General features: G+C 36.1%; 1 protein-coding gene across 3 annotated transcripts in view; it reads left to right on the forward strand.

Moving 5' to 3' along the window:
* NEBL (nebulette) overlaps positions 1–26,072 on the forward strand; it is a 249,113-nt gene that overhangs the window by 142,564 nt on the left and 80,477 nt on the right. The window contains exons 4-9 of one of the 3 annotated variants that reach the window (XM_064408443.1): positions 13,453–13,496; positions 14,030–14,115; positions 14,851–14,929; positions 15,025–15,096; positions 21,438–21,542; positions 23,655–23,765. The exons of the other annotated variants lie outside the window; for them this stretch is intronic. Of the exons in view, the coding sequence (XP_064264513.1) occupies positions 14,858–14,929; positions 15,025–15,096; positions 21,438–21,542; positions 23,655–23,765 (360 nt within the window). The 5' untranslated portion in view covers positions 13,453–13,496; positions 14,030–14,115; positions 14,851–14,857. The remainder of the gene's footprint in view (positions 1–13,452; positions 13,497–14,029; positions 14,116–14,850; positions 14,930–15,024; positions 15,097–21,437; positions 21,543–23,654; positions 23,766–26,072) is intronic. 3 annotated transcript variants of the gene reach the window in all.

The following is a 26,072-nucleotide window of genomic DNA, read 5'->3' on the forward strand; positions in this document are numbered from 1 at the left end:
TTTCTTATTATTGATTTTGACATTTCATATGAACTGATGTGAAAGTTTACCTAGACCTTCTCAAATTCTACACAATGTGTAAATTTTCTGAAGAAGTGTATTTTCTTTTTACACTGCTTCTGTGAAAGGGCTTTTATTTGGTTCTGAAAGTAGAGCTCTTACCTGAAAAGTGACAAGCTGTGATCTCCAGATCAAACACATCTGTTTTTTGTGTACTTGCAATCATTTGCAGATTTAATTTGAAAATGAATGTTCACTGCTTCATATCTTTTTTTAGTAGTGTTGGCTCTTATGACGTAGAAAAGTATGAGTTTAATTGAGCTTCACAGAGTATGTTTTTTTGTAAAGCAACCTGCTCTGGTCATGGCCATGTACATTCATTGTGGGAGGTGTCTTACTGTGTGCCAGCATCTGCTTGGTAGGGCCAATCTGAAAAAGGCCATTGACCAGGAAATAATAGAATTAAACTACCCTAGTTGGTTTTGCCATGGAGAATATTTGGTATATAAAGAAATTGTAAACTCTCACATGCCCAGAGGGAGTGTGCTGCAGCCGAGTTTTAAGGTGACTTGCACATGTGGCACCTATGGAAGGAGGACAGCAGCAGGAGGGGAATGAGGATAATGCAGGAACTGACACAAGGTTACACTGTGGGAGCACTGGAACAGTATTTTGCAGTTTTCACTGTGGTTGTCTTCGTCTTGGTAGTTTTGTGAGAGCTGACCATTCTTCCCCTTCACCCTCTTCATCTCTTTGCCATAGAAGGCCCACCCTGGTGCAGGCAGTGCTGCTGATGTCCCTGCTTGGTGTGTCTGTCACTGTGTTTTCTGTGTGGGTGGTCTTATCAAAACTCTCTTGAAATGCTGTGTGGAGCTGCAGTAATGTCCAAGAGCAGGCTGGTACAGCACAGCCATCAGCTATGGTCAGACTAAGCAGAGCTGGGGCAGGGAAGTGTGGACCTTGAGGTTCCTTTGTTCTGGCCAGGAGGAGCTGAGAGCAGTTTAGTGTATCCGGAGGTTGGAGGCAGGATGAGAGGGCAGAGCAAGCGGAACAGTCACTCTGACATCTTGAACTGCTTTCATACCACGTCCTGTGCAAAGCACACACTGTGGCAGCAGTCCTCAGTAAATGAAATCTGGCTGTAGGATTTAAGTAAAAAAACATTTTTAACTGCACCATACAAATACAAGAGCGTGTTATTGAAAGTATCCAACAGTGCCTTATTTTCACAAATGTGTTCAGCTTTAGATTTTGGAAGAAGAATGAATGTTCTGTGCTGCCAGCTTTTTCTTCTTTTTGTTTCTTCCATAAATTTGAAATGATAGTGGGGACTTTGTGCAGCCAAGCACCGCTGGTGAATAGATGTTGGAAAAAAGAATGAGAAGCCACAGTGGTATGGAGGAAATCATGTGGCTACAGCTATCTGTAGGAAAAATAAACATCCTTTTTCCCACTTCCCCACAAAAATGTTTTTCTATCTGGAAAAAATATGGAGCTAAGGCAGATAGAGTACTGAAAGGAATTAACATCTATACACAAAATACATTGCCTTATGTGAACACATCATTTAACAAACTATTCACCTGATAGGAAAAGTCTGTCATTGCATTTGAATTTGGGAATTAAAAAAAAAAAAAAATCAGTGGAAAGAAATATAACAATATGGTAAAAAATAAAATTTAAGTTAAATTTCCCTAATATTGTGTCTAAAAGTACTGACAAAAATGTGTATGGCTGAGCTGAGGACTGCCCCTGGTTATGAAATATTTTGTTTTCTAGGCTTTTGTATCTGTGCATTCTTTCTTTTAAGGCTTTTTTTTTTATTTTTGCTATTCTCTATCATTATTATCTTAAAATGTGTTTATTTTGTGTTTTTCCAATTGAGTTGAGGAGTAGAGATGCAAAGAGACTTTTCCAAAATCACAAGCTGAGGCATGGAAGGCATGAGATTTAAGCTCACCATTTGGAAGACTTATCAGAAAATGAGGATGTGCTTTAAAAATGTTCATTGTTGTAGTTGTTTCCAGCTTCAAATTCAGCAATAGCAAGAGTTTGTCTCTCCAAGTGGAGCATTTTTTCCAATAGCATAGGATTCTGAATTAATTTTTAATGAAAGACTAAGCAGAAATCATTAATATTCACTCAGAACAAAAGAACTTTGCTAATGTCAATTCTCACTCCATTTTTCTCTTGATTCCAAACACAGTCCATCATTCTGAACAGATTTGCACTGGGCTGCCTAGAAAAATGCAGGACAAAGTCTCTGTGGCTGATCTGTTTTGAACAAAACCTTCTTATTTTTTTAAAAGTACAAAATACTTTGTCTTCTATTTATTAAATGAAAGATCAGGATATCTAGGTGTCCTGAAATGAGGTGATGGGAAACTGAGAAACTGTGTGGAAAACCACAGGGATGTCTGATTAAAACCAGGATATACACTTCCTTAGATTTTTCCAATGAGTGATGTAGAAGAGATTTCTGTATCTTTATTAATCTTAAATACTGACAGACAATATTTGGCATAATTTGACTCAAATATGATACTTTGTTTTCATAATGAGCAAATGTGTGAAAACCTTTTGTCATATTCTGTTTAGATTTGAATCAAGACAAATAATGCATATTTCAGTATATAGTAGATTATAGAGGAAAATTGTTCCATTTCAAATTATTTTCCCCATAGATAGAGACTATAAGAATATATTTTTTCCATACCAATGAGTACAATCTGCAACTCAGAGTGCAATAAACTAAATTGTACTGTGGATAGCACATCTTGTAAATGGAGGAGACCTGGATTTTAGTTCTAGACTGAAATTTACTTAATGATCTGATACTCTATTTATACCAAATTGATTTTAAAGTTCTGCTAACTTTAGCCTGTTTTCCAGGCTCTTCCCAGCTCCAAGCAAACCAGTTTTTACCTCTAGAATACCTATAATGATTGCATTGGTAATCAGTACATATAAGCTATTGTATCTGTGAGTGAGTTGTGTCAGGGCTTGCATGAAATGGACAGGCTAATAAAGAGATCTGGTTTTCATACATAAGATTATTTTGTAATGAATTATTGAAAGTACTAAACTTCAATTCAGCATAGTATGTAAAAGAAGTCAGGTGGTGTTAAACTGAGTAAAAAATATTTGCTAAACTGTAATTTTAGCAATGTCTTTGCCTTGTACAGGTAAATATTCATATTTTGACTAAAATACAGATCTGGAAAAAGAGAAAGCAACTAGGCTTTTGTTTCTTCAAGCATAATATTAATGCAGGTGCCAATTATGCTGTTCTACATTGCTTGGGAATAGTTATCCAGTGAATGCTGAGACCCTATAATATTTTCTACTGTGTATGGATTCTGCCATTTTCCCACATGAGAATTGTGTATGGCAGAGAATTTCTCACGTATTTGCTGTTAAATGTAATTCTGGTTTGGAAGAACTGGACCCTTAGGGATTAGTTGTGTTGTCCTTATTGATGGAAAGATAATGACTATCTACACTGGAAGAAAATTGTTGTTGTTGGTTTTTTATAGAATATAGAGCATGTTTATTTTTAAACGCTCTTTTCTTTTGTGGCTAGAATACAAAGAATGACTAGTGAATAAAAGTATCATTAATCTGACTCTCCAGCAGAATGAATTATAATTTAATGGACAGAAAATCCATGAGGAATGTCCATACTCCTACATTGTTTGAAAATCATTTTACACCAGATGTAACAACTGAAGTTCACCGCTTTTCAACTGAAAGCAAAGTAGCAGACTGATAGACTTTTATGTAACATAAGTGATTAAGCTGGACAATATACAAGTTCACTTAGATTTCAGTATGTGAACAAAATCTATCTGCTTGCCTAACTTGTATCTGTACATCTTTTCTGTTAAGCTGCGATAAAGATAATGATTTTGCAGTTAAGATGCAGATAGAAGCAGGCCCTCAAAGGAAAATCTAATTAAAGTTCATGAAGTTAAATGTTAATATTTTGTTTGTCTCAAGATGAAACAGAGACTGTATCATTCAGGGTCATTATACATAAGTAAAGACTTAAAATACTTAGGTGTTTTCTTTGGTTTACTTATATATGTTTTCTTGTTTAAGGATTTTAAAAAACTTTCCAAGATAAAGGAATTCTGTCCTTGAAGTGACTCTAAGATTCTTAAAAGTTGATTCCCAGAAATTGGAGTGTCGCTTCTCTAGGCTTGGTCTGGACAAAATGGTAATTATTTATTCTCTGCTTTAAGATCTTTAACAATTTCATGTCTGACAATTTATTGGCCTTTTTGAAAGTGACTTAACAACAATATAAAACTTTAATTTCAAAAATAGAAACTTGTATTTTTAAAAAAGTATCTATCAAAGTTTATGAGCATTTAGCATACATTTTTCAGATTTTAATCTTGTCATTAGACTTTAAATGCGGCTGGTCTGATATATCTTATCTCCATCTGCCCCAATATCATGATGATATTACCAAATAATGTTGAAAAAGCTGCTGGGTCTGGCCCACCAGACATCATTGTAAAAGTCCTGATATTGAACTGAAGGGCATTTTGCTGAAGCTGTACGCTGGTGTAGGCAAGAACAGAGGGTTCATGGGCCACAGAAGGGTCTCCTGTGGTTGTCACTGAGGGCTGGCTGTCTCAGTTCTGTCTGCTGCTCCATGGCTGCTGGTATGTTTAATGGTGGTGAAACAATGAGATTAAACTCATTATTAGCTTTACAACCAACATGAGATTAGCATGACTTGTGCCCTGATACTAGTTTTTTACCTCAGCTTGATTTTTAGCTGTAGAAATTTCTGACATATTAAAAAATCCCTGTGGGTAGCATTACTCAAGTACTGTGCATTACTGGATGTTAATGTCCTAGGATTTAAATATAAGCTTGCAGAAGCTGAGTCTGACATATTTTGAATGTCTACATGGAGCATATTATAGCTGCGTCTTCCTCTAGCAAAGAGATGGTTTAAAATTGTTGCAAGTAAGTGAAATGTGTCGTTACTTCTGGGGCTGTAGAGCAGCGTCCGTGGATGTAAGATTAGGCACTTACCGCCCCCGGGGTTTGCAGTTTTGTATTGCAGATTATCATTATTGCGTGCACTTTTCTGATGAGATTGAGAAATTTCTTTAGCTGTAGAGTAAAGCTGCCAAAATACATTTACCACAGACCTTAAGGCAAATATAATTCTTCCAGAGGCAGCCTCAGGCTTTGGAGGGTTTTGTGCTGAAAGCAGGCTTAGACTTCCCATGAGATCCTCAAAGAGATAAAAAGACTAAAAGCTCTTCAAAGCTAGGCCTTAGGCCCTGACATAATTTAATTCTCTGGCGATGGTTTTTGTATGTAAAAAAAATGAATAAATATTTACAGAAATTTAAATGGAAATGTACCAAACTAGACCTGAAAATAACTTTTTAATATCACCTATTATTTTAAATTCAACATAAAAAAGTCTTCATATAACTTTAATTTAGACATCAGGTGACCAGGAAAGGACGTGGTATTTCCTCTCTCTCTTTCTACATGCAAAATTTCAGGAAGGTTATCTTGCTTTTTTTCGTGCAGAATAGTTACTCCTGATAACGGAACAGATGCTGAAATTAATTTGCATAACAAGTAACTACACTGTTATTCTAACTCCATTCTGCACATTAACCCAATCGCTCACTAATCGTAATTTAGTTTAAGGTCCTAAATTAAACAACGGCTCTGTGTTCTGATCTCCTCCCATTTTTCCTTTCTTATTTTCTGATCTCCTCCCACTTTTTTCTTTCTTATTTTTTAGGCTATAGTAACACTAGATTTTATTTAACAAATATCAAGATGTTCTAGAGAAATCCACCAATCTTCAACACTGTGAGTAGAGTATTTTAAGTTAAGAGTTAATTTACGCTGGAAATGACTTAACAGAAATATCACTGAAAAAGAGCCAGGAAAAATCCTGTTGAGAAGCTCTATGGTATCAGCATTAAAACTATAGGGCTGGGAGTCAAGAAACCTTGATTGATTGCAGGCTTTCCTTCTTACTGTGGAGTTGCTGCTTTGCTTCATGGCTCCCTGTTCTCCACCTTGTAAAACGGAATGATGGAATCATCATATATCTTCAGGTGTATAGAAAGGAGCAGCCCTCTCCAGTAGCTATTTATTCTCTTCACAAAATTCCAGATGTTCAGAGGAGACTTGAGACAGTTTGTTCCCCAAATCAAGTCTGCTGCACCTCTCAGACCTCTGTTCATACCATGATTGTCAATTGGCAGTGAATCAGCAGCATCATCAGGAGCAGGTTTTTGGTCAGGCTTACTTATCCATGGCTGTTCTTACTTAGGCCTGACTCCAGCCTAGTCTTCAGATGCCTGAGGATAAGGAGAGAACTTGGCTTGCTCTGTGTCTGTATATTCAATCAAAAGCTTTGTTCCTCTATTTATAAAATTCTTTAAATCTTAACCACAGGAAGCTGTATGAGTTAAAAGTATTTATTGCTCTTTAATCTTATTAACAGCAACAAGTGATCAAATCCAAAGATGGTATTTTGGGATAATTTGTAGTGTACAAAACATTGCTATATGATTTCTTCCGCATTTCTCCTCTCAGGAGGTGTTTACTGTGGAGTTTCACATAATGCAGGCATTAGCCATCTTTGATTTGAAGAATTGTAGTTCAGTGTGCTTTTTTAAGTGGTAACTTAGATATACTGTGTTATATAAAGAGCATCTTAGGGTTATATTTTCATTATTTACTTATAGGAACTATTTTTCCTACAGTAAAATATGAGAACTGACATTATAATAGGTATTATGAATGTTCTTAATAGGTTAAGAAGTGTGTTCACCTGGAAGTACCTGTGTTGACAGAATTCCCAAGTTTTAGATTCTTCTGTTGTAATTGGAATTGCTTGGTTCAAGAGTAACCAGGTCACAGGAGTGACTAAAAAGTAGCTGAGGCAAGAAATTCCAGCTTTATGTCCACTACTGGTTTGAAGAAAACAATTCAAACTAGAAGTAAGATAATGCTCTAATATGCAAGCAAATTAAATAACTGATAAAACATAATTGCTTTATGTAATTTTTCTTGGAGTTTTGTTTTGTGAATAGGGGAACAAAATTAAGCCAATTTAAAAATAAGACATTCTTCTGCTAAAGTCTTCAGTTTTTGTTTGGAAAGTGCTAGATCAACTTTCATTTGATTTATACAAAAGAGATTTCCCCAGGGATAAAAAAGTTTTAAGCTGAAATTTTTATTTTGCAGTTAAACCATAGACCATGACTAAAGTAAAAGATGATGTAGCTTGTTTTAAAAGACTAAAAAATCAGATAATAAATAATTTTAATGTGGTTCAGATATTCGATAAATCCTTTAAAATGATGATCTGCATTTCTTTGAATATAAAAATATGTTACTAAATGCAAGTTGACATATCTAAATGAGGTACTTGCCACTTCATCAGTGATATAAGCAGAAAAGTATTTTTCAGGGAATGATGGAAGATGTTTTTATCATCTTGTCACTGTTGTCATGGAAATTTATGTATATCATTGTTAAACAGACTGTACCTAAGGCTCTAACAATCCTGAGACTTACAATTGCCAGCTATTGTATTTTTAGTGAATTTTATTCAGCACTGTAGTCAATGCTTAGGAACTTGTAACTTGCTCTCCTCAATTACAGCCATGAACACAATTACAGGATTAGGTTGTCCAGAGACCCCATAGTACAGGGTTCTCTGTTAAAAGGTTCTTTTCAATACAGGGTTATTAACAGTTTTATTTCCTAATCCATTGTAGCCTATTATAAGCACTTAAAAATTAATATTCCCTCTATTCAAGTAGACTATTTTGACAGGGAAGAATGAGCTATCCATCAGTCATTATAAACTCTCTGTCTTGAAAACTTTGGATCTTTTCTGCATGTGATTTGATATATTATGTGCTTTGTTTTCGAATACGGTGCTCAATTCATAGTACAGCTCTAGTGTATCATTGTCTTAACCTATCATGCATGGAACAGTGGGCTGGAAGAGAAGCTTGACTGGAAAATCCAGATGTAACTGCTCCTGGACAAAAGTGTGTGTAACTTGTTTTCTTGTTGAAATCTTATGATGGGCACAATTCACATAGCAGGGTAAAAGAAGGTAAATTTGTTGTGTTTTTTTTTTTTCCCCCTCCAAATGAGATTTAAGAATCAGTAATTTTAAGCACAATAAAAGTGTTGTATCTTTTGCATAAGTACAGGTTTATTTTGTCCTTTAGTGTCTGGAGTTACTTCAAAATATAGCTTCTGCATCAATTATTTATGACTTGAAATTACTTCTCTTTTCTAAAAAAATGAAGTTACTTAAATACATTTTTCCTCATTGAACAAGTGACTTCTATTACCTGAAAAGTATTCATTAAATTTCTTTTCTCATTCTGGCCTGTCTGGTTTCATCTTTTGGGGAGTTTTCTGAACACTCTTCTGAAATTTTAAGGCTATTATTTTCAATAACTGTCAGTGTAGGTTTTGTGCTAGAGTAAGCTGTCTGTAGCAATTTGATGCAAATTTAACTTATCTGAGAATCACAGTAACATGAAGTATTCAAGGATAGTAAAGTTGTAAAGGGTTTTATAAAGATATATCTTACTAGGTTGGTATTGTTCTGTTCAGGGAGTTACAGTATCAGGACTAGTAAAATACAAGTACAGAAATACGAAGAAGAAAAAGCTTAAATACAAGTAACACTGTGCCTTTAGTTCTACAAAAATATATTCAGTAAGTGAGGGTTATAGGTTGAAAATTAAATTTATAGGAAATGTGTACTTTTCACTTTCTGCTCCCAGAGATTCTGTCAGTTCATGCAGTTGAATTCAGTGAAATGCCAGAAGAAAAAATCCTGGCAAGCAAACATGCCCAGTCTATATGACTAAGAACTAAAAATCTGTATATAAGATAAATGCATATCTTATATTAATTTAGAGTAAGCTGTATATGAATGTATAGTTGTAGGAGGAGATATACTTAGCTTTTTAGGATTTATTGAGGCAAAATGGAACTTGTTTATTACTGGCTTCATACCTTTCACCTACAATAATTAATGATTTTAGCTGGGATTTGTAGAAAAACAGAATTTCCAAACTTTATGTTTTCCTGTATCTTTCTTTCAAAGGATTTGGTTTTGAATAAAATGGAAATGTTGTGAATGGAAAACTTTGATCTTTTGTCCAAATTTTCTGCATTAAGAGAAAAGCTGTAACTCCCTCTTCTGCTGAATGTGATTTTGCTTTTACGGACGCCTCACACAGCAACCCAGTTAGCTGATAAGCTTGTTTTGTAGCCATCATCTGTAGAACAGCCTTAGGAAATCTGAGCCACAAGTTGTAGAGCAGAGGGAAGAAAGCTGGGGTGTGTGTTGCCTCCCGCTGGTCACGGCACCAGCTGTTGGCTCTGGCCATCCCGCACACGGGAGCATCGGGGCTCTGCGTTCTGCAGCTAATAGGAACAAATATCCTGACTCTTCATTGTTGTAATGTAGTTGAGAGTGCTGAGGAGCTCATCTGTTATGCCCCAGAGCTGTTATCTCTGGTGGATTGCCACAGCTAGGTGAACACTTGAGGAAGGGGACAGGGGCTTTGTGACAAGGAAGGGAAATGCCACAGCAGGCGGGTGGAGTGGATGAAACAGCTGCAGTGCAGTCAAATGTGACATCTCAGCTCCTGATCCATCAGCTTGCAAAAGGAGCTGTAAGAGGGGTAGATTTTCAAGCTTCTGGTTAAACTGAAAATATTGAGGGAGTGGAAATACCAGATTTCTTCATTGTTGAGGATTTAATTTCTTGAGAAACTAGGAAAATATAGATAGAACTGTATATCCCAACTAGAAAATACTGTATTCAGGCTTAAAAAGTATTGTGCAAACATAGTAGACAATTACAAATATTGGTAGAAAAATGAAGTGGATGTTTTGGGGTAGTTTCAATGGCTTATTTGATTTATTTTAATGTATTGTTCCTTATCATAGGTAAGGCTATATCTACATGTTACAATCCTGTGCCCTGATACATCTCTCCCTTCTGAATGAGTTCATTTCTCAGTATTATGAGTTGTGTGGGAAAGAGTTTATTAACTCAGGTTACATGGCTTCTGGTATCTAGATTAGATTGGGTATTGTTATGTGAAGCTAGTTGTATACTATACAAACATCTGAAATGCTCTGACATCAAAATCCAGTTAGGCTAGGCAAGGTCTGGAAGTGTGAGTTTACAAAAAATGTCTGTTTCTGTATCTATTAGACATTGAAAATTCATTAGGTTTTCTGGGATTCAGAATTCTAACATCTCATTTGTATTTGTCCTTAAAAACATCATTGCCACTCTCTGCTTTATCAAAACATTGAATAAAATAACTTCTATTGAATGAAAATCCTAGCTTAGAGCTGTGAGGTGTTTGCAGGTTCTGAAGTGCTGATGATGAGTGCAGTGTTAATGATCTGACAGATACAAACTCGTGGGTAAAGTTTTTCTCTAAATAGAGTCATCTCTTGAATATCTCTAGTTAATGTGAATTGGTATTTCATGTTCAGGGAGGTAAAAACTGGCACGCTGGGATTCCTTGCATTTTTCTGTTTGTTGTTGTGGTGCTGATAGACTAACTATGAACTTCTAGTCTGAGTATTTCTAGAAATGAGAAGTGATTGAGTCTCAGCACTTAAAAATGCCTTGTGTGCTTTTTGAAAAGACACCACCATCTGTGTTGTGTTTAATTAATTGTAGTTATTTTGGTGATGTCTGCGTGTGTCCAGTAAGAACAGAAAATAACATTTTAATTTCAGAGAAGTCTGTGGGTTGATTTTTAACTGACTGGAAACAGGACAGCTAAAGCACTACCTTTACCTCTGTTTTTGTTAGGTTTTCAGTCCAGAATTGAAAGGAGTATATTCATAATGTACATACATCTCAGTATAGTGCTGTGCAGATTTCCAATTGAAATACCTTGGTCCTTAGTTTGCAGCCTGTGTTCAAGTACTCCGTGAGGAACTCTGCATTAAATAAGTTTGACTTTGTGAGGTTTCTGGTATCTTTACCATGACAAACAGAAGTTCTGCTGTTCTGTGAAGTGATAGACTAGTCCTTTCAGCCCAGCAGTACATCTAGATATTGAGATATCAGAAGGCTTTTTGGGATTTTGCCAAATAAGTCCAGAAACATTGTTTGTTCAGGGACACAACTGAGAATTGCTGCTAAGTTGTTACGTGTATCAGGGCCAAAACGAGATGAAGCCTTTTAACATTCTGGGCTAGCAATTCCCGAATGTATTTCTTGAAAGACTGATGAAGGGACAGGAAGATGGTGGGGCTCTGGCCAGATGTGGACTCAGCTATGTCTGATCAAAGTAGGAAATCTGCCCAGCTGTGCACCTGAACTATTCACACTCTGGGCCAGCTCGCACTCAGGGGGATTTAGGCTCATTTATGCCCCATGTTTCTTCCTCTTCTGCCTCCTCAGCAGATATGTGTTTACATCAAGTACTTGAATGATGTTCTGTGACAAGAAATAGTACACTGACACATGGAATGATGGCTCTAAGTGCTGGGAGACCAAAATATCTCATAACATAAGCAAAGGTTGTGTATTGCAGGTACAGTGTTTCTGTAAACAGTATGTGAAATGTCCTTGCAGGTGTGTGGAAGTAGAAATGTGGAGCTACGCAGCATTTTGTTACAAAATTTGAATTAGTTCATGTTGGATGCTTCCCTGTAGAACTCATTTGTACACATTTTAGAGTATCTGTAAAGCAATAAGAAATTCTAATTTTGCCACGCTCTATGTGCATATAAGTATTGTGGATACACAGCTTAGCACTCCATTACAGTGTTTTCTTAAAATTATGAGCAATTGGATTTTGCTTAATCTGTGCTGTTTCATGCCAGAACAGAAGATTATGGATCATTACATTATATACAGCAGAAAATTATTCAGAAGTGTCAGTTTGAGGGTTTTGGTAAAATTGCAGACTTTGTAGGTGAAAAGTAATCTTTACTACAACATAGTTCATAATTGTTTTGGGGATGTAAAAGCTCAGAATTTTAACTAGGTCTTTATTCAGATTAGATTTAGTATTTTTATAGTAATTTTAGAAATATTGGAAATGTACATGCACATTTGCAGTGCCAAACATTCCTACTGATTCTAGATTATTTATTTCTTCCTACAGAAGTAGCTAAAGCTTCTTTCCCATGCCTGGGAAACAAGGCCAGGTTGGATGGGGCCCTGAGTAGTCTGATCTAGTGGTGGCACCTTTGCCCATGGCAGGGGGGTTGGAACTGGGTTATCTTTAAAGTCCCTTCCCTCCCAAGCCTTTCTATGATTCTTCTTGACTTGCAGGCTGCTAATTGAATCACAGTGCACTTCTAAACCACGCAACTCTTAAATGGTCCTAACAGATTCTTCCCTGAATTAAATCTGGATATATTAAATTTTCAGGCTTGCTTTATTGCACAGTGAATGTTTTCTGATAGTATTCAGTGTTTTGAGGAGAGTGAAAAAGGTGAAATAGTTTTCTATGTCCTATAGTATCTTGCTGCTTCTGTTATGTGAAAAGTTGAATTTGAAATAACTTATGTATTTTGTTGTGATTTTTTTCCCTAACTCCCTTTGTGCATAGTTTTATATTTTTCTTTAATATAAGCTGATGAGTTATAGCAGCTGCCTAATGCTTGTATTATGGAAGTTACATGGGGCACAGGTATTTGAATGCTTAGTTATGCCTGACCCAGATCATGCAAAAAAATGAGAAAAAATGAATTGTATCAAAGCTGTTACAGATAGTACGATAAAAAAAGAATGGAATGGAATAGAATAGTTCTGTTGGAAGGGACTTGCAGTGAGTGTATAGTTCAACTGCCTGACCACTTCACAGCTGACCAAAACCGATCTTGCAGATTTTGATTATGCAGAAGCTATTGCAGGAAAACCAGAATTATATATTAAGTTTTGGTCTGTCCAGCTGCTGAAAACCCACCAGATATAATGTTAAAAGCATGTTAAAAAGCCAAACACTTCCCTTTTGCCCCAAAACACAAACAGTTTTGTTGTAATTTTGACCATATTTGCTTTCCAGTGCAAAAAATAGCAAAAGATTTCCCTATGTTCAACAAGCTTTGCAGCTACAAATAATTTTCTGTATGCTCTTAAATATTTTTCAATGTCTCCATTAAAAAAATATTAGTAATTATAGGAAGGAAAGTAAGTTAACTGCACTGAAAGCATATAGTAGTGGCAATACTATCACAAAAATCCCAAAGTGAAGCTTTAGTGCTGCATTTCTGTCTTGATACTTCTGTAGGTACTCTGTCTTCTTACCGTGTGGTCATTAAAATAATGAATGAGTCTGTTTTTTAGGAATATATTTGCTGTAGCCATAATCTTGAAAAAAGACCTGTTACTGTGAATACTCATAAGACTAAACCATTTGTTTCCACTAGGATGAAGCATCCTGGACTCTAAAAGCAGTCAGCATATATCACAGGTAATTCTCACCTATGCAAACTAGACTTCTAGGTTTTAATCGGAACTTTAGCAATGCTGGAAGTTCAAACCTGAAATTTAGGAACTTATATTTGAGAGTGGAACGGAAAGTCTTGAAGCTACTGTACTATTAATGTATAGAGTTCTCTCTCTTGCTTTTGGCTGAAAGCAGTTCTTGCCTTTGTTCTTAATACTTAATTTTTCAAATTTTTAAACCTTAACTAAATCAAATGCTGTATTTTTTTTCCTCATCTTTGAAATGTTTCTTTTTCCAAGGAAATGTTTGTTTTAAAATAGACTGGACATTGTGTCGGGGCACATGTACTTAAAATTCTTTAAAGAGTTGTTTTTAAGAGCACTCATTCCTTGTATCTTTGCCTGATTGCAAAGCCACGTAGTGGTGAATGACTTTGCTAGATGAACATCAAACTGTTCAAAATGAGAAATATACAAGCTTCAGTTTACAAAGAAAAATGTTACTAAAATGCTGGTTTCTCCAACTGGTCTTGTAATACCTTCTTGCTTTTTTTACAGAAGTAAACACTGACACTGCACCCATGAACATCAGGATATCTTTCAATTCCATTGCAGCTGGAGTCAGTGACTTCATACTGAAAAAGGTTGGTTTTTAGACTACAGACCATGACAGTTTGTAACAGTGAAGGAACATAGTGTTTGTGTGAATATTTAGCCGTGTATACTTGTAGCACAGACTTGTCTGTATCTGTGCATACACAGTTTTAACCTGCAGCTGACATGATTATGGAAAGCATTTAAGGAATTATGTAAGCTTTGTGGAAAAGAAGTAATTCTGAAAAAGTCTACTAGCAGTTATGTCTACTGGAAGATAAGAGTAGTGTGCTTTTTTGAACAAGAAGCCTTATTATTGGGACAATAAAATAAAGTTTTGTTATAGCTGATTTTAGAGTCACTGATGCCTTGACTCTTACAATTGGGCAGTTTTCCCATAAAGTTAATGTTCCCCTTTTAATCCTGTTAATTTTACTAAATTATGTACATTACAAATTAACTGCATCACAGTATTTTAATTGTGTTTGTAGTAATTTTAAAAATAGTTGCTGGGGATAGGTCATTTAATTATACTTTATCAGTAAGAAAGCATTAGCTCTGCAGTGAGTGATAGCCAGCAAGGCCATCTGCAATGCCTTTCAGTTCACTCACTTTGAATTGTTCAGATAAAGACTGTCAAGTGCTGCCTAAATAAGGAAGGAGCTGGGGTAGGGTTAAGTGCAGTGGAGGACACAAATGGAGCATTGATTCCAGGCATGCTGGAGGGTCTGAGCTGTTTCCTGCAGCACTGAACCTTTTAAGAGTTTTCATTGTTTCCCACAAAGTATTAAAATGCGAGTGTCTGCCATTCAGGATCTCAGGGAGGATGAAAATGAGGACTGGAAAGAAGAAGAAGAAGAAGAGGTGAGTTAAAGCCCAATAGTTTTGCAAACTACTTATTTCCTTCTATTTTTCCTCTTTAGGACAATAAACCTGTAATGATTACCTTTCTCTTTCAGATCTTCCTCAAGCCTGTTATTGAGGACAGAAATATGGAACTGGCCCGAAAATGCAGTGAATTAATAAGTGATGTAAGTGATGGTGGCTATTTGCACTCTCATATTTGCATTTCTTCTTTCAAATGCATTTATATTCATGATACATATTTTCTCAAATATGTACAGTGTAGTGTGTGCCCATCCACGGCTCAAATAATAAAAGTCCACAAAATAATAGGAAAATTCCTCTGGTACCATAAATTATCGGCCACAGAAGAATGAACTTTTCAGAGCACTTGGATGGTATGAAGCACAAGCCCTAGAAAGGAGTGTTTCAAAATGTGGGTCTCAGGCAGAGGATGTCTGCCAGGAGAAGTCCTTGGCTGCTTTCATCAGGAAAATGTGGTATTTTTTCTGGTTGTGGCCTAATCCTATGCAGTTTAATTGGTTTGAAGAAAACTGGGTTCCAGTATACATAGCTGTAAGGAGGGAAGTTAAAAATAAAAGATAAATTTTTAAGGTTATCTTTTGTTTGTGCTGATAGATGTCCAAAACTGCTCAGCATATTGTTATTGACTATGCTTATAGGACAAATCCACTCAAATGCTAGAATATCTTTTGAAAATATTTAGGTCTTTAATTCTTGATTTAGTTACTATAGATTTTTAAAACTGCGGATCAGTTATATAAACATTATATAAACATAATAAATCAGATCCCAGACATTTTAAATTGGAGTAGATCTGATTGCTTCAATGTAACAGGATCAGATTTATCCTTTTTTTTTCTGTTTCTCTCTGGGGCAGTGTGTTGAAAATAATGTTCTCCCTTCATGGGGACACTCTTTACACCACATGGGTGTAAAGAATGATATTTCTCCTGTGAGAAAGCTGGGACAGGAGAGGAGACCTTCCTGAGGAGAGAGTGACTTGCTTCAACAAATGTTCTAAAGAAACCGAAAAATGGCGTCTGGCTCGTGTGTGTAATATGATATTTAGGTTCGGGTTGTTGATTTAATGGGAATAGAACGTACAGAATCTACATTTTAGGTATACATTTTTAGGGGTTGTGTGTCAGAAAAGAAGAGTTAACTCAGAAGAGCAGTATCTGGGATGTGAGAAGTTACACATGTGTGGGATGTGTTACAGTGCTGGCTTGAAATTGTGACTTGACAAGGTCAAAGTTTCCTCTTTCCTCTTGTCCATATACTTCCTACTTCAGTTTTCACAGAAAGAGTGCTGAAAATTGGATAGATCCTTAAGAGAAGCTACCAACATGACTCCTTTGTAAACTCAACCTACTTTAGGAAGCAGTAGAGATTAATAATATTTTTACTGATAGATATATACATGCTTTCTTTGGGAAAAAGGGCATATGGTGTGTTAAGTGCCTGTCAACTCTTGTAAAGGCAAAAATGAAAATGGACCTGAAGCACTTATATGACCCAATATACATTTATTGCATCCATGCAGCTTCTTTCTAAACATGGTCACTGTTCTTAAAGAAAAAAACTCCTTGAAAAATGCTGAAGAAATCTTTCTTTAACTGAAAAGGAATTATTACTCTGCTGTGTACCCATTAGGAGTAATGTTGGCTGTGGCTCTTAATTAATGGATAAATGGAGTGGCTGTATTTTCTTGGACTTTCTGCAGGGACTTGAGAGCTAAGGTGAATAGCTAAGTCAAGCCAGGCTTCTCCTGCTTATAATGGTTCAGGGATGTGGGCTTTTGCTGAAAACTTGTGATGCATTTAGCCTGCAAGTGTGTTAGATTTTCCTTGAGATATGTCAGGCATAATGGCAAAGTGTTATTAATGCTTTCAAAGCAAGAACAATATATAATGGTCCCGACCAGTCTAATTTCAAAAAAGAGGCTCTTTGTTTAAAAATAACATCCAGCTTTGGGGCTTTATTCAGCCTCTGATTAAATCAGTAGGTATTTCTTCATTGGCTCAAATGGAATATGCATAGAATATGAATTTTGTTTCCCAGAATTTTTGCTATAGTGGAATTTCTCATGACCAGTGAAGTCCTTTGTACCTGGGTATAAATTCCTCACCCGGCACATTTTCTTGTGGAGACCAATAAATTGAAGGAGTTTGCATTCTTACCTTCAGTTTTTTGACTTGCTGACATTCAGAACTTTTAATATATTCCTTATCCTTTTTAGCGTGAACCTTTCCACATACTACTATTTGTATGGATTTGTGATTGGTGTACATTTGTACATTTTATTTGTACAGTGGTTTTACAACACTTTCGGTTTGGCCCTTTAGATGACCTTGGGGGAGCAGCCTGTGTCCTTGCTGGCCACGAGACTGGGTGATTGCCCTTTTCTGATGGTGGAGCTGTCAGCACATCTGCTCCATCAGAATGCAGAGCCAGGAGTGCACATGCCTGAGATACTGGGGTTGTATTATGCTTGCCCTGCATTCTTTGCAGGCTGACTTTAATTTGGCAATATGGTTTTGAAAAAGTGTTACACTGGCAGTCCTTGGTTAATCTCTAATTGCCAGCCTTGAGCTGTACATAGGGGAAGCTGTGAAGTGTTTATGTGCTCCCGTTCTTGAGAAAATCCCCAATTTCGTTTGAGGTTGGCAGATGTTTGTTCTGTGGCTGTGATACCCCCTGGATTGTTTCTCTCAACAGTCGATCCATTTAATCTCCCTTATTATGAAATTTTATTCCACAGATGTTTTCAAAACTGTCATGTGTGTTTGATTTCTATGAATTGCCTTCCTTTCCAGGCCTTTTCTCTTCCACATTGAAATTGAGCTCGTCCATTTGCTTGTAGTGTATTTTCATCTCTTCTTTGTTTTGATTATGTAGTGGGATGTTGTCAGTATTGTTATAAGCAGAGATGGGAACAATTATAGAAGGTAATTGACCAAACTATTATAATCCTTTTTGGAATGGCAGACATCACCTTCTGAAGATTCTGCTGAATTGTGGTGATAAGTGGTACCAGAACTTCTTTTTCTCTAAAACAAAAAATAGGACTGCTTGCTATTTATCTGTCCTTGCACAGAGTCCAATTTAACTTTAGGATGTCTGTGTTATAAAGCAAAGTCCAAAAAGACCTAGAGCCAGTAGTGGAAACACTGTGCCAAACTAACAGGGTTTTGACTACCTAATTCTGGGTACAGCTGTTCACCTGGACTCAGAGTATCTAACTCAAGAGGACCTTGAGTTTGAAATTGTGGGAGATTGCTAAAATACTATGTATTTTAATAATAATACTGTATGCCTGCTGTTTTATCTTGCTTTACTCTAGATTCCTATGGCCTCAGAGAAAGGATTCTGTATTAAATGAATCTGTGGTCTGACACAGTCCTTAGTCTTATAAGAGATTATAAGTTCAGAAATGTAGGTTTGGAAAGTGAATACTTAGTGGAAGGAAGTTTCCTTTTGTTCTAGCATAAAAGCTCGACAAGAAGGTTCAGACATTTTTTGTTGTTTTTCTAAACAAAAGTAGGTATTTTAGATATGACAGTTCTACAGTGGATCTTGGCAGGATGACTCTTGACATGGTTACACCATTGATGTTAAAATTATTAAAAATAGCTTTCGAGTATATATTCATATTAAAGTTAGATGAGCATGTGTCCCTGAATAAAAAGAATGGAGGCTGCTTGGATTATGCTGTTACCATTGGAGTCTTTCCTTTAGCCCACATTCTCCCTTCTGTTTTTCCCCCTGAAAAAAACTGGTGGAACAGGCCATGGGTGAGATGAATTTTCTTGGTGAATCAGGAAACTTCGGCTTAAAGGTTGGATGCCTTTGTTTTATAAAGTTGATCTTCCCATATAATATCCATTAAGAATAAAACGCAGCTTGAAACTTAATGTTTTGGTGGTTGTCTAGGAATTTTAATCCACTTTACTGGATAGTTGTGCCGCAGTCAGAGTTAGTTTTATGATGAATCAGGGAGAAGAAAAGGATCTGGAGAGAACTATGAAAAATTGGGCCTTTAGTGAGCTATTGAACTTCAGAAGTATATTGAAAGAGCAGTGGCTCCAGGCCATCATTTGCAAATTCTTCCTATTTGTTTTTTTCTCAATGCTTACCAGATCTGCTCAATGTAAACAGCACATTTTGTGGTGAGGGGTAAGCCACTTGCAGGAAAAATTTCCTATTCAATATTTAAGACATCTGAGTTTGTAATTACTGACTTTGAAGAGGAATATCAGCTTCTCTGCCTGTTCATTCCATTCATTGGTTATGTTTGAATCATAGGCAAGCTCTTGAACATCTTCCTTGCATTGTTTACATTAAGTATGTTTTATAACTGCAGGTGTCATGACTTCATTATACTTGTCCCGTTTCATCTTCCATCTTTCTGATTCCAAGCAATGTGGACAATACTGTAGTAGAATAGAGTTTGTTGGATCAGAATTTGACCAAACATTTTTCTATATGTTCTCTCTAAATTGCATATTTGAGTCTGTATGCATTTTGTGGCTTCTATGGGTTACTATAACAAATGTGAATAATAAAGGATTAAGGAGGTGGCATTAGTCATTTACTGCTTTCAATTCTTTTGAAAGCATGACTTCTATAGCAGAACAGCTTTGTTTCTTCTAATCATGTTCTGTCATTCCCCCAATTAAGAGATACCTTAGGAAGCTTTCGTGTTTGATTCTTGAATGTAATTATTGCTCTGCAATTAAAATGGATATAATTACAGTCAGCTTTCAGATATCTGTGGATGATTTATCTAAGTTGTGAGCAGCAAGACTCTGTCTCCTCTGCCAGAGTCACAGCTTTACAGGAGTTTCTACTGGGAATGCCATCAAACTCACCCAGTAGACAGTCAGCTCTGTAAACTTCCAATGCATATGTGCAGGTTGGACAGTAAGTGCCTGCTCATATTTATAATAAAAATGTCATTTTTTGTGTTGCTCTGTGGTTACCTGTGTGTATGATGTCACACACAGGTTATATGAACCACTGGCTTTGTGGAGTAAAGTCATGACACAGTAATGTTACCCATTGTTCACCAAAAGGTTTTCTTTGAGAATAGACTGTAATCCACAAAAGCACACAATGTGATTTGGCAGCGATGTGTAGATTCTTTCAGTAGTTCTAATCTGAATGAGGTCAGTATGAAGCAAAATTGGTTCCTGTGTGAGGATAAAGTAGGCATGAATTTGAGATTAATTTGGCATTATGTAATCCATTTTTCAGTAGACACAAACTTTGCCTTGGATAGCACAGGAGCTGATTCTGTGTAAGCTGCCATCGTTCTCTTAAGTTTTCCAAGTCCCTGTAGAGGAGTGTACACTAGAACTTGTGATATCCATTAAGGATTCAGAGAAAGAGGATATTAAGGCTGCATATTTCTGTAATGCTCAGATGCAGATCATATTGCTTCTGTCAGTGCTTGTCAGCAAGTCTAGAGTACATAAATTTGAGCTGCTGTTAGGCAGAATGTGAAAATGAGGTTAGAGAAATGGTAGCAGATAATAACCATGAAAGCTTAGTACTAAATAATTCAATTTGCATTGATCTAAACAATTCTCTTTACAAAGAAAATGTCACTGAAAGCATCTAAGGCTATCCATGTAAAGTGTCTGTCATTAAAACTTAGTCCATCTCATCATAATTCACCATCTTTCTTCATGCAGTTTGTATATGATTGTTCCTACATGTTAACCATGTCCATAGATTTCATCCTTCTTGCAGTCTCACTAATACAAACAATAACTCTGACTTCAGCAACACTCATTTGATTATTATACCTGCCCATACTGTTTGCCCCATTGTAAGAAAATGGTTGGTTGCTTTAAAAAAAGCATTTTTTTTTGCCAAATATATCACAGAGTTCTTCTTTTTTTTCCCCCATGATTTCCTATGTGCATACACATTTTAAAAAATGCCTCAATTTAAAATTTGGTTGGTATTAAAGAAATTCTGTAATTACTTGAATGCCATGACTGTTGGGTGCTTTGTAGGCAATGGTTTGGCAGTGGCCTCCTGAATTTATTCATATAACTCTTAGATTCATAAAGGGGTATTTGATGATGTTATACAGATTCTGTACTTGCTAGGTCTGTGTTAGAAGTTAAACAATTTTTTATCTTTGAGATCAAGGATCAAGGAGATCAATTATTCGATTCTTCTTTCTTCAGAGATACTAAAACATCTACAACAGTCGTGAAAATGTGCTCTAGATGTAGAGAAAAATCCTGTCTTTTTCATCTGTATTATTAAAGAGTTCTGTGACTTTTACATAGGCCTGGTAATGTGCGTGAGAACTTGTAGCTTCCCTTTATGGTTTAATTTGATCCAGCCGGAGGTATTTGCAAGCTGCCCAGCACAGTATCCATGAATAAAATAAAAGAGAAATAAAAAAATAAACAAAAATAACCAATGTTTGCTTTCATGTGTGTGTGTGTTTTAAGAACAATTAAACTTCTTTTTCTACTCTTTGCAGGTACACTATAAAGAAGAGTTTAAAAAATCTAAAGGCAAGTGCATATTTGTACCTGACACCCCGCAGCTAAAACATGTGAAAAGCCTTGGTGCTTTTATTTCTGAGGTAAGATCTAAAAGACTGAAAAATTTTCTTGGCTTCTTATCCTTCCTAAAATCTCTTTCAATTGAGTACTGTGATTTTTAGCAGGGGAAGGATGGCTTATTTCAAATAATAATTCTGTTTAAGGCTGAAGTGAATTCAAAGGCTGTAATTAATGTATACTGCAATGTGAATAATAACAATAATTTGGAATTACATGACACTTTCATTTTGGGATTTGAAGATACTTTATTAATGGTTCTGAGCAAGTCATAGCTATCCCATTTTATGTTTGGATAAACTGAGGAATAGGAAAAGAAAGTAATTTTTCTGAAGTGATGAGGTTTGCAAATTACACCTGTGCAAAATTTCTCTGCTGTGGAGATTTCACAGCCTGATATCAAACAGAAAAGAGACAAGGAACATGTTTCCATGCTATCATCCCTGTCCTCCTTCAGCAAGAGGGCTGGGGCAGACATCAGGTCAGTGCCACCTGTGCACTTGCATGTCTGTCTGTCTGTTTATCTATCTATCTATCTATCTGTCTGTCTCTACATACCTGTGACATGTGCACAAACACAACTGTGTGGCAAAGAAAGATCAACAGCTTCCAAAGTGTCAGAGCAGCATTTACTGCCAGCTCCTCATGTCCCAGGTGCTGTAGGATTGCATCTCTGATTATTTTCCACAGGTAAAAACAGCAGCAGAAGTTTCACCAGAGAGAATTTTCACCTTTATTTAGGAATCGCTGGTTCTGAGTGACTTTTCTGTCACTATGGCCCTTCAAAAAATTACAATTTTGGTGTCTCATTTTTTGAGCCACTTTTATGATTATAACAAAGTCCCAGTATAGCTGTCTGAGGTTACATAACTTATATACATTCTAAATTCTCTTTATGATATGCAACAATTTGCTCTGTAGCTTTCAATATAAATGCATCTAATGAATGCTTTTCTTGTATTTATCTTCCTGTTTTCTGGGAAGGAGTGGCATGTCCCAAGGGAAGTAAATCTCATGTAATTGCATTATATAAGAGACAGACTATTGTAGTCTACAGAAATACAGTATATAGGGAGTATTTATCTACTCTGTCTGATTCCAGAGAATCTGCTGCTAATTATTAATCAAATATATAAAAATATTCTAAAATTTTAAACCCTCTAAGTTTGATATTACCACACTTTTGAGCACTCTATCTGTTTATTGCAGCATTACCTGAAGCCAATGATGTGATGGATGGTTTATCTTGTAAATTACTGACCTCTAGTGTCCCATCACCTGTATTTGCAAATCTTGGGCACTAACATTCTTAACAGCACATCCACTGCAGTGAAAAAGAGCCCTCTGTTTTGAGGAATGGCAACAAATGTTACAGCAAATTATTGATATGTATATGTATAATGCATTTGGGGAATTAGCCTCTAATGAAGAACTGTGTATTTCACAGTAATTAAGGGACATTAGACAGTATAATTGAAAATATTTTTGGTATTTATGATTACTTTTACAACAATGTTGCCGTTTTTGTTTTATGAACTTGGAAGACTTAGATCTGAAGCAAAAGCCTCGCACATTTTGAGCTATTGTTCTGGTATCTCCTGTAAAAACCCTTTGTACTGCCAATACTGAATACTGGAGGAAACACAGGATAAATAAAATGTAATTTAAAAATGAGTCTGGAGTAGGAACAGATGAAGCAGAAATGATGGCAGACAAGCAAACTTCAGTGTTCCTCCTCTTGCTAGCTACATTTAATTGCTGCTACTTATTAGTTAGTAAAATGTTTATGGTTTGCCTCTCATTTGCTCCCATGGTTCAGGACTCTGGAAAAGAGAAACAGGAAGAGTAATTTTTGGATTTGAAAATGATCTGAGAAAGGATAGAAGAAATGGCCTTATTTTGTTTTGTAATTCCACCAAAATTATTGAATTTAATTAGTAGATATTTTGCATTGCTTTGTGAATTAGGCACATCCCCATAAAGTATAATTTAAATATGTTTTCCTAGAAAGTTAGTGACAGTTAATGAAATTTTTCCAGTCCTGGTCTATGCCATTTTACTTACTAGAAAAAATAAGTAGTATGTTTACTGTATCTTCATTTCTACATTTTATGTCACCTTTTTCTGCCCTCTAGGTGAAATATAAAGGAGCTGCTAAGAAAGACCTTTCCAACTCTCTGTATCAGCAGATGCCAGCCACAATTGACAGTGTATTTGCAAAAGAATTAATGCACCTTCAGAGCAAGGTACAACTTTAGAATTGCAGAAATGATTTTTAGATTAACTGTGTGTCAGAGTAAGTACACTTTAAACAAAATATTTGAACGGACACTTGATTGTCTGCTTGATTTATTTTTGAGCTTATCATCCAGAGTTCATCACCATAGCTTCTTAAATTCAAGAACTACTCATTTTTAAAATGTTGACAATTTTATTCATGTTTATTAAATATGCATTTAAAAGTTGGTAGTGCATTCCTTGATCCAATGAAATCCATGAATGCAATAAGGAATTATTGAATTCAGTGACATTGCATGGTCCTTATAGAATGGGTGAATCTTACATAACTTTGTCTAGTTGGGTGTTGTATTAGCTATATAAAATATTTGATGCTGAAGGCAAAAGAAAAGAAAACTGCTTTAATGACTTCTAAAGGCACTTAGTGGTAGCAGTAAATGTATTTCTGATGATCTACATACTACTACTTACAACAAAATTTATACAATTAAAATATGAAATCAAGTATATTGAATGTAGTGTAAAGCTTGTAAACAACCAGTAAAACCGTAAATTCCTGTTCAGTTGCCTTCAAGGATTCAAAAATATAATACCCTAAGAGTAGGCAGGTGACCCTTCACTTCCACTGACCCCAGGGGAATTGTGAATGTTAAGCATGTGTAATAAGAATGAGGCTCCAGATTTTCATTGTTGCTCATGAGAATTACATTGAATAGATGGTCATGGCTTTCTGTCCACCAAGCATTTCCATGGTTTTCTTGTTTTTGCTTTCTCCTCACTTAAATATATCAACTGCATATAGTTGAAAACAGCCAGTGTGTGAAGGGAGCATGCTTCTAAATCCATAATATTGATTGTATCTCAATATGCATTCTTGTAATGCAGTGACACTTTTTCAGACAAAGGAAAATATTAATAAAAAAAGAATGGACTAAAATTTCAGGACAGCTTGTGGAGAAATGTTTTGATATAAAACATTATGTTAATCAAGGCTATATTAAGCAAATACAATAGCACATTTTAGTTTCCAGAATTTGAAAAGGGGCATATACACACAAGTTAAAGCACCACAGTAGCTGAAATGGCATTAATGTGACATTTCATTGTAAAGTGAATGATTAGAGGAATTATAGTAAAAATAAATTGGGAATTAAACTTGTATAACATTTTTAAGCCATTAGCTTGATTTATAAAACATTAGTTAACCATTTTGCCACATATTTACTCCCAAATTCATTCCAAATTATTGCATTCTACATTAGTTTACACAAATGAGGTTAATTAACATTGGTGATGTGGCAGAAAAGATAAATAACTAAAATGAAAAATAAAACTATTGGTTCATAAAAAAACCCTTTTAAGGAAAAGACTGACATTTTTATTTGGTAGTTTTTGAAGGCTTTCTTCAATCATCCAACAGTTCTAGAGAAAAAAATATGCATATAGACTGAGTTATATTTAAGCACAATTTTTTTCCCACAAAATTCATACTATCCCCTTAGGAGTAGATGCATTATAAATCATAATATACCGTAAAACCTAAAGATACGCTGACACATTTTTCCAACTTGTGGTTTACTGCTGCAATGGACCTGAATTTAATGCTACTTTGAGAGAGCTCTCAGGGGATTTTCTAGTGAAAAATCTTCTCCACAGTATTCAAATCTAATCCACATTGTGCCTATCACTGCAGTACCTAAGTAGCTAATACAAGGATTTCAGATTTCATCTGGGTCAGGGTATGGCAGAGGGGGCTTCTGCTGCATCTGTCTAGCTGGGATTGTGAATTTACAGGTCATCATTTCAGGAGGAGAATACAGATATTCCGCAGGAAGGAGAGAGAACAGCACCAGCTGCCCATTGCTCCAGCTCTGCTCCAAAAAGGCTGCTGCAGACACAGAATTGCAGTCTATTTTTGAGTTACAGTAACCTGATTTTAAAATAGGTGCTGATTTCCTGAGAGGTGGAAAATATGAGTGTTTGTTCTCCCTACCCACATTAGAACAAATTTACACCTTTGTCTTCCTTTTCATTGTTCTTGGATGCAGTGCTGGGCTGGAATGCTTTTTGTGGGCAGATCAAGCAGGACTCTCCTTGCTCTGTGGTGCCATGTTCTTGGCAGGATCCACAGCCTCATATGCCAAGCAGGTGCACTGGGACTAGAGGATCATGGCGGGGAAGAAAGAGACCCTGACAAGGGTGCCCCTGGCAGAGGATCTCCTTGCACAGGAGTGTCCCCCACAAATGGGCTCTCCCCTGATCCAAAGTTTGCTCCTGAAATGGTGCTTCTGTGCTGCTGCTGCCCAGCAGCCTTG

Source organism: Passer domesticus, chromosome 1 (genome assembly GCF_036417665.1).
Source record: "Passer domesticus isolate bPasDom1 chromosome 1, bPasDom1.hap1, whole genome shotgun sequence".
Taxonomy (NCBI): domain Eukaryota; kingdom Metazoa; phylum Chordata; class Aves; order Passeriformes; family Passeridae; genus Passer; species Passer domesticus.